The following is a 9,198-nucleotide window of genomic DNA, read 5'->3' as shown; positions in this document are numbered from 1 at the left end:
GTGCTGACCAATGCCATGACCAACGTGCTGACCAACGTGCTGACCAATGCCATGACCAAAATGCTGCCCAAAGTGCTGCCCAATGTGGTGACCAATGCCATGACCAAAGTGGTGACCAATGTGCTGACCAACCACCTGACCAATGCCACGACCAAAGTGGTGACCAATGCCATGACCAGAGTGGTGACCAATGTGCTGACCAAGGTGGTGACCAAGTTGATGGGCACGGCAGCGATGACATGGGCACGGCAGCGATGACATGGTTACGGCAGCGATGACATGGTTACGGCAGCGATGACATGGTTACGGCAGCGATGACATGGTCACGGCAGCGATGACATGGTTACGGCAGCGATGACATGGACACGGCAGCGATGACATGGGCACGGCAGCGATGACAGTGGTGACCAAGCACCTGACCAACGTGTTGACCAATGCCATGACCAAAGTGCTGACCAATGCCATAACCAAAGTGCTGACCAAAGTGCTGACCAACGTGTTGACCAACGTGCTGACCAAGATGCTGCCCAAAGTGCTGACCAACGTGCTGACCAACGTGCTGACCAATGCCATGACCAACGTGCTGACCAACGTGCTGACCAATGCCATGACCAAAATGCTGCCCAAAGTGCTGCCCAATGTGGTGACCAATGCCATGACCAAAGTGGTGACCAATGTGCTGACCAACCACCTGACCAATGCCACGACCAAAGTGGTGACCAATGCCATGACCAGAGTGGTGACCAATGTGCTGACCAAGGTGGTGACCAAGTTGATGGTCACGGCAGCGATGACATGGTCACGGCAGCGATGACATGGTATGGGCAGCGATGGCATGGTCACGGCAGCGATGACATGGTTACGGCAGCGATGACATGGTTACGGCAGCGATGACATGGACACGGCAGCGATGACATGGGCACGGCAGCGATGACATGGGCACGGCAGCGATGACATGGTCACAAGTGGTGATTATTACCCACTCTACATCGCTCCCTAACCCACTCTACATCGCTCCTTTGACCACTCCACATCGCCCCTTATCCACTCCACATCGCTCCCTAACCCACTCCACATCGCCCCTTATCCACTCCACATCGCTCCCTAACCCACTCTACATCGCTCCTTTACCCACTCCACATCGCCCCTTTATCCACTCCACATCGCTCCCTAATCCACTCTACATCGCCCCTTATCCACTCCACATCGCCCCTTTATCCACTCTACATCGCTCCCTAACCCACTCTACATCGCTCCTAAACCACCCTACATCGCCCCTTTACCCACTCCACATCGCCCCTTTATCCACTCCACATCGCTCCTTAACCCACTCCACATCGCCCCTTTATCCACTCCACATCGCTCCTTAACCCACTCTACATCGCCCCTTTACCCACTCTACATCGCTCCTCTATCCACTCTACATCGCCCCTTTACCCACTCTACATCGCTCTCTGATCCACTCCACATCGCTCCTTAACCCACTCCACATCGCCACTTTATCCACTCTACATCGCTCCCTAACCCACTCTACATCGCCCCTTTACCCACTCTACATCGCCCCTTTACCCACTCTACATCGCTCTCTGATCCACTCCACATCGCTCCTTAACCCACTCCACATCGCCCCTTTACCCACTCTACATCGCTCCCTTAATCCACTCTACATCGCTCCTTTATCCACTCTACATCCCTCGAATCACCTCGCCTTAATAGCGCTATGACCTTTATAAACCATTATAATAACTTGTGCCTTGTCACCCTTTTCTTCCCCTCTTCCACCTCTTGCCACTGCCCTGACCATGTGCCGCTCAGGGAGCTTGGCAAGAAATTTGACAAAATTTAAAACCCTAAAATTACCTTAAATAATGACCCTGCTAACATCCTTAATAACCTTTGTACTGGCCTCGAGAAATTCCTCGGCTTCAACAAAGACTCCAAAGGCTACGACGGCACTGGGATTGTGTACTCCGACTTGGATAGGCTGTGTGACGGGGTGATGGGATTTTTGAGTGGTGTGCTTGGTGCGGTGAAAGATGATGATGCGGTTAAAACATACGATGATATGATGAGTAATAAGCTTGAAACAGTACTAAAAGAGGTAAATAAACAAATTGGCTCCGGGCGTGCTGGGCTTGCGGCGTCTGTCGAGCAGGTGAAGGGGTGGCTGGAGGGGTATGAAGGTGAAATAAAAAAGAGAACGGAGGCTATAACAGACCCACTGAAAATCGTTGATGTAGATATCCAAAAAACAATTAAGAATCATTTTCGTACGATGAAATCTCTATCTTTCCAGGAGCAATATTCCACGTGGACGAATCGTGCTCGGCTCTACTTGCAAAAGGCTGAGGAGGCAAACAAGGTATTGGAACAACTGGATCCCAAACTATCAGGTAAGTTGACTATTAACATCGAAATGCTGTTGCAGGCTATGAAAAAATTTGAGGAGGAGGCAAGTGATAGAGACCTGGTAAAAATATGTGAGATGGCGGGGGAGAAGCTGATGAAGGTGTTGAACTCTACTGATGGAAGTTTTCAAGAAAGTGCGACTGAGCTCCGAGGTTATTTACAAGGTGTTCTTGATGAGTCGTTGAAGAAACTTAATGGCCTATGTGATACAAGTTTTGCCAAGTTGATGGCATCTGTTAACACGGAACTATTCGACGCCTTCCATAAAGTGAACGATGGCATTGATGATCTGCTCATTAAATACGATAATCAAATTGTTAAAGGTCTACAACCAATTGTGAATGGAGCAGTCGTTCTGAAAAAGAAGGTTGAAAGTGAGAAAAGGACGCTAATGCATCAAGTAACGGATTTGGGTGTGCGAATGAACGAGCTTACAGAGGCTGCAAAAAGAATTAAAGAGTATGTAGAGAACACTCAAGTTGCACAATTCAAAAACGGTGCTGGATGGGAGTTGGAAAAGCAGGTTGAAGAGCTCATCGGTGCAATTGAAACGAATGTTAGGAAGCATATAATGGAAATATTTGAACATATTAAAGAACCAATTGGAATAATTAAGGTACACATTGGTGACATAAAAGTGCCACGAATCCCGGCCGACCCAGAAGATAAGAGCATCTATCATAATTGGAGCGCTCTTAAAGAAGAGATTCAGACGCTGGTTGGTAAAATTAAGGGGGAAGGGTTGTCGGGTATAGTTCAGAATAAGGATGGTCTCAATCAAATTGTAAAAGGGATAATGATATATGCAGCTAATTTTACTGCTACTAAATTCGAAACAAAAGTTCTGGATATGTGGTTGGATTGTATTCTGAAAAATAATGAGATTGTCAAGGATAAGTTGAAGAGTTACATTGGAGGAAGTAGGAATGCTGAGACGTCAAAACCGTTTCAAGATGGAGAAGTACAGGCGATACTAAATGGGCAGACCAAATCGTTGCATGACTCAATAAAGAAGGCCATCAAAGGGAAGCTTAAGGGAGTTTATGGTGGAGGCAAAATAACATTCGTTGAAGAACCTACCGGTACAATCGACACCGATTTGCAGGCCGTCCAAGATGTTTGTCTCCAATTTGCCACAAAACTAGATCAAGAGGTCAATGAGGCCGAAAACGTTGTTCCACTACCCGGTAGTATTGAAACCGTTATTACAAAAGGCATCGGCCCATTTTCCGAGCAGATAACAAAGGCAATTGACGAGGACATGAATCTGAAAAAAACTTTCACGCCTGCCGCTGGCCGCAAAAAACATGATCTTCAAGAAGCTATAAAGCTGATGATCCCAGCTTTATCCACCGCAGCCAGGCAAGTATACGAGGAACTTAACTTGCTTACTAACTCAGTTGAATTCGATATTAAGATAGGTCGGGTAAATGAGGCAATATCAAATGTCGGAAAAATAGAATATCAATTTGACATGATGCCAAAAAATGGCAAACCAGTTGATCACGGGAACAAGATTGACACGGCCCTAGGTATCGCCCACACACATATTAGAAGCCTTCATGATGATGTACACAATGGAATCAAACAAGCATCTAATCAACTTTCCAGCGAAAATCTCACCGGTGCCCTTGTTGACAAAGTCAAGGTAATAAAGGAAATAGCCACTAAAGAAGAATTTAACGGACGGCTTGACTTATTGCTACAACAGACTGCAAATAAAGCAATAGATAGACTACAGCGAAAAGTTAATTTGATTGTAAATGGTTCATCAAGCGGAATTGTTAAAGACCCATACACTCCTTTAACAAATACGCTCGAAGGTATAAAAGCGATGCTTGTACTGCTTCAAACGCAGAAGGATGCGAATGTAACTACAGGCGTAGAGCACGGTAAGTCCACACTCGAAAAAACAGCTTACGATCTCAATATGACAATTGAAACATTCCTGACAGATAGTGTTGGTAAAACTGAACAGAGCCCCGACACTGTGTACAATGCGTTGAAAATTCTTCATGAAAAAATTGGTATGCTTATGAAGAAAGTCTACGAAACCAGAAAAAATGTTGGACATGTCGAACAAGAACTGTATAAATGCATTAACTACGTCGAAATGTTGCGCAGTGCGGTTCCTCAAAGGACAAACAAAATATTGAAAACGCTTCATGCAGACGTTGACGCCACAATTACTGAGGGCTTCAAAGAAATTCAAAACGAGGCAAAATGGCTATATGCTCAAAGAAAGCAGAAGGAGCTGACCTCACTACAGAAATGTCTTGATATTCAACTTGAGAAAATAACCAAGACCATTAACGACGACTTATCTACCGGCGTCAAAGGCCTGCTTAAAAAAACGAAACGCTATTTCGACGCCAATACCGACCAACTTATCTCTCAGAATATCTCATCCCTCTCCACTAATGTCAACGTGTTTATCGCCAAAATAATGTCTTACGTTGCACAGCAAACTAACGGCCATGACATTTCCAACCAGGTCAAATCACTCTCCCTTGTCTGCCAAAATATGTTTAGCCAACTGCACGATTCGCAGCATTTTGATTACAAATTTAGTACAAATATTAATAATTTGAATAACCGCATTGATTCCCTAACTCCCCTCTCCTCTTCCACCTCCTCCCTCGACCCCCAAGCGCTGCCGGACGCAGGACGGCCCGTGCTCAAGGCGCTGAAGCAGGGGATGCTGGGATTCGTGGGAGAGTTGGAGAAGGGGTATGTGAACAGGTATGATGGAGGGGAGGGGATTGATAAATTGAGTAATTTGGTTATTACTAAGTCAAATTCTGATGTCAATTCCGGGTCAGATGCGGAGTTAACGGATGATGGCAGAAAGTTGTCGAAAGTATTTTTGACGATTTTGGAGACATTGTATCATCAGTTGCATTGGTTGAGTGATGGATGCGCCAAACAAAAAAAGAGACAAATTAATTTACAGACGATTAATGAGAAAGATAGGAATATGACAAATCCGCTCGGAGCTTATTTCCAAAGGAACGGTTACCAGGTATCCAAAGAGGCAGATTCCCACGATGGGGAGTTGAGAAATAAAAAGGAATTAAAGGCAGAGAACATATCAGGTGAGCTACTCAAAAATAATCTAAAATCTGCAAATAGCATCCTTACACAGTGGAAGCAGAAGAGTGAGTCCACCAAAGGAAGCACCCAAGTTACTTCACAGATTACCCTGCTCGACGTGCTTGACTTCTTCCACGAGCACCTTATCAGCTACTTTAAGACGTCTCATCTTCGCCACATTTCAGCGCCCAAAGCACCGTGCAATATTTATCAGATGCTGCAATGGCTCACCGGACTGCGGCACAATCCTATGTATGATAAACTATGCGGGCACTTCAAGGGACTGTTCAAGAAACCCGAGGGACCCGGATCGGACAAGGATTCCGAGTACAATCTTGAATCCACTGACGCAAAGCTGAACGCCAAGGAATTAAGCGATGAGCTTCGCAGAGTTTGCAACTACTCCGTCGACGTGCTGGTTGCCATCCAGGGCCACGGGCACGCGGATGGTGTATATGCTGTGGACTTCTACACTAACCAGAGTAACATCACTTATCCCAGCAGTGCAGGTGCGTGCTTTGACATGCTCGTCGACGTATCGAACAGAGTGTATGAGCAACTTACATTTATATACAAGATTTGTCAGAACGGTCCTGAGAGTGGCGGCTGGCGTGATTGTCAATACGGGCAGCACGTTGCCGGGTCGGCTTGGAACTGCAACAAGAAGCAATGTGCCAACCAAACATGTCCCCAAATAGCTGACCAAAACGCTAACCAAAATGCTAACCAAAATGGTGACCAAAATGCTGGGCAAAACTGCGACCGGCACCCTACGTGCGGAGTGAAATCTCCACTTCAGTCGTTCCTGGAAGATGGGTTACAAGGTTTCCTACCGCATCAGTTCAAGGCTCCAGGCTGCAAGCTAGAATGTGCTGTTCCTAACCACTTTGGCAAACCGTGTAAAACGCCTATGGGTTTCAGGGATATTGGTATTGTGGCATCGCATACGCAGAACGGTACGCATCTTAGGGATGCTGTTTACAAACTGTGTGGAGACGTCGGCAGACCACTCACCAGACTGTGCGCTATTACAAAATGTCTGCTGAAGACGCCGCCTCAGACACTTGGAGATATCTTCGGGTTCTTCCAAGGTTACCTAGCAAACTGGAGTGGTATAACTAAACCGAATAAAGAAGCACTTACGCATAAGAGCGTAGCGTTCATAAGTGCAGTCAAGGAGGCTTATTTCGGGAACGAATACGAGTTCAATCTCCCTTCACTTTTCGCCAGCAGCAGCCACCGTAATACAGACGGTACCCATAAAAAAGGTGATCTGTTTAGCATAACGTCGTGTGAGTCCAGCGATGAGGCGACGTGTGGGATGTACGTTCAATCCGTCAACTTGAACCTGTATAGTATATTCGCTGCCTCCAATAACAAGCAATATCTGTCGTGGGTTGTATACATTAGCGAAACATTCTATGCATTGCTTAAGGCGCTGCTCGACGAGTGCTGCAAGAATTGCGATACTGCTGGTACCAGATGCCACGACAAGAGCTGTGTTGCAGATTGTGCAGTGAAGGGCTACTATAATTTACTGAAGTCCAATAATACACAAGCAGCCGTTATGCAGCTCGATCGCAAGAATCATGATTCCAAATGCCATTCAATCGTAGAATGTCAAAACACCCATCCAACGCTGTATAAGTACGGCTTCACTTTTGGAAGCCAGCACAGACTAAGCGGCTTGTCCGACAGTGGCGCTAAAAAGCGTACGTGCAAAGATTTTTGCAGCGCGTTAAAATCTATACTTAATGACAAAGAAGAAGTAGGAGCTGCGCTTGCCAAATTAGTTTATAGAACGATTCCAGAATATCTATGGAAAATCCGTGAACCCTTCTCCTACCTTGTATTGGCCCTCTGGCTCCTCTCGCTCCTCTACCTCATCCACATCTTCATCATCCGCCTCGACCTGCTCCACATCAAATCGCATCTACATAGTCCATCATCGCATCGTATAGCTGCTCAATCACTACTTGCTGCTGCACGTGTTAACAAACTGGGGAGGGTGTTTTACCTGCAACCATAATCGTACTCACGTGATCACTACCTACACTCACCTAGCATCACCTACTCACCTAACTTATGAATTGTGCTTTAATCTGTTGAATCACTCATTAATCGTTGTATGTGATTGTGTAGTAGTTAACTAAAGTGTTGACCAAGATGCTGACCAACGTGTTGACCAATGCCATGACCTAAGTGCTGACCAAAGTGGTCACCAAAGTGGTGACCAACGCGTTGACCAATGTGCTGACCAATGCCATGACCAACGTGTTGACCAAGGTGCTGACCAATGCCATGACCAACGTGATGACCAAAGTGCTGACCAACGTGTTGACCAAGGTGCTGACCAAGGTGCTGACCAAGGTGCTGACCAAGGTGCTGACCAACGTGGTGACCAATGCCATGACCAAGGTGCTGACCAATGCCATGACCAATGCCATGACCAAAGTGCTGACCAAAATGCTGACCAATGCGCTGACCAATGTGCTGACCAAAGTGCTGACCAATGCCATGACCAAAGTGGTGACCTATGTGCTGACCAAAGTGCTGACCAATGCCATGACCAAGGTGCTGACCAAGGTGCTGACCAAAGTGGTGACCAACGTGTTGACCAAGTTGATGGACACGGCAGCGATGAGATGGACACGGCAGCGATGACATGGTCACGGCAGCGATGACATGGTCAAGGCAGCGATGACATGGTCACGGCAGCGATGACATGGACACGGCAGCGATGACATGGTCACGGCAGCGATGACATGGTCAAGGCAGCGATGACATGGTCACGGCAGCGATGATATGGTCACGGCAGCGATGACATGGTCACGGCAGCGATGACATGGACACAAGTCGTGATTATTACCCACTCTACATCGCCCCTTTATCCACTCTACATCGCTCCCTTACCCACTCTACATCGCTCCCTTACCCACTCCACATCGCTCCCTTATCCACTCTACATCGCTCCCTAACCCACTCTACATCGCCCCTTATCCACTCCACATCGCTCCCTAAAACACTCTACATCGCCCCTTAACCCACTCTACATCGCTCCTTTATCCACTCCACATCGCCCCTTAACCCACTCTACATCGCCCCTTTATCCACTCTACATCGCCCCTCTATCCACTCTACATCGCCCCTCTATCCACTCTACATCGCTCCTTTACCCACTCTACATCGCTCCTTTACCCACTCTACATCGCTCCTTGTGCACTCTACATCGCCCCTTTACCCACTGTACTCTACATCGCTCCTTTACCCACTCTACATCGCTCCTTTACCACTCCACATCGCCCTTATCCACTCTACATCGCTCCTTTATCCACTCTACATCGCCCTTTTACCCACTCTACATCGCTCCTCTATCCACTCTACATCGCCCCTTTATCCACTCTACATCGCCCCTTTACCCACTCTACATCGCTCCTTTACCCACTCCACATCGCCCCTTAACGCACTCTACATCGCCCCTTTATCCACTCTACATCGCCGCTTATCCACTCTACATCGCCCCTTTATCCACTCTACATCGCTCTCTAACCCACTCTACATCGCTCCCTAACCCACTCCACATCGCCCCTTTATCCACTCCACATCGCCCCTTAACCCACTCTACATCGCTCCTTTATCCACTCTACATCGCTCCTTTATCCACTCCACATCCCTCGAATCACCTCGCCATATTAC

General features: G+C 47.1%; 4 protein-coding genes across 4 annotated transcripts; all 4 read left to right on the top strand.

Annotated features, from left to right (window-relative positions):
- Positions 1 to 15: 15 nt before the first annotated feature.
- On the top strand, positions 16 to 258 carry BBBOND_0005820 (hypothetical protein, conserved; the record flags this gene model as incomplete). Its single annotated transcript, XM_012915408.1, has 1 exon — positions 16 to 258. One exon carries the CDS (start codon positions 16 to 18, stop codon positions 256 to 258), a length of 243 nt encoding a protein of 80 aa, XP_012770862.1.
- Positions 259 to 616: 358 nt separating this feature from the next.
- Positions 617 to 814, top strand: BBBOND_0005810 (hypothetical protein, conserved; the record flags this gene model as incomplete). The annotated part of the gene is made up of 1 exon (XM_012915407.1): positions 617 to 814. One exon carries the CDS (start codon positions 617 to 619, stop codon positions 812 to 814), a length of 198 nt encoding a protein of 65 aa, XP_012770861.1.
- Positions 815 to 1,999: 1,185 nt separating this feature from the next.
- Positions 2,000 to 7,531, top strand: BBBOND_0005800 (hypothetical protein, conserved; the record flags this gene model as incomplete). Its single annotated transcript, XM_012915406.1, has 1 exon — positions 2,000 to 7,531. The coding sequence occupies one exon, from the start codon at positions 2,000 to 2,002 to the stop codon at positions 7,529 to 7,531; it is 5,532 nt and encodes a 1,843-aa protein (XP_012770860.1).
- Positions 7,532 to 7,767: 236 nt separating this feature from the next.
- BBBOND_0005790 (hypothetical protein, conserved) lies at positions 7,768 to 8,166 on the top strand (the record flags this gene model as incomplete). The annotated part of the gene is made up of 1 exon (XM_012915405.1): positions 7,768 to 8,166. The coding sequence occupies one exon, from the start codon at positions 7,768 to 7,770 to the stop codon at positions 8,164 to 8,166; it is 399 nt and encodes a 132-aa protein (XP_012770859.1).
- Between the last annotated feature and the right edge of the window lie 1,032 nt (positions 8,167 to 9,198).

The sequence above is a fragment of the Babesia bigemina genome, scaffold Bbigscaff_76758, assembly GCF_000981445.1.
Source record: "Babesia bigemina genome assembly Bbig001, scaffold Bbigscaff_76758".
NCBI classification, from domain to species: domain Eukaryota; phylum Apicomplexa; class Aconoidasida; order Piroplasmida; family Babesiidae; genus Babesia; species Babesia bigemina.
The sequence above is the reverse complement of the archived record's forward strand: the minus strand, read 5'-3'. Positions and strand labels throughout refer to the sequence as shown.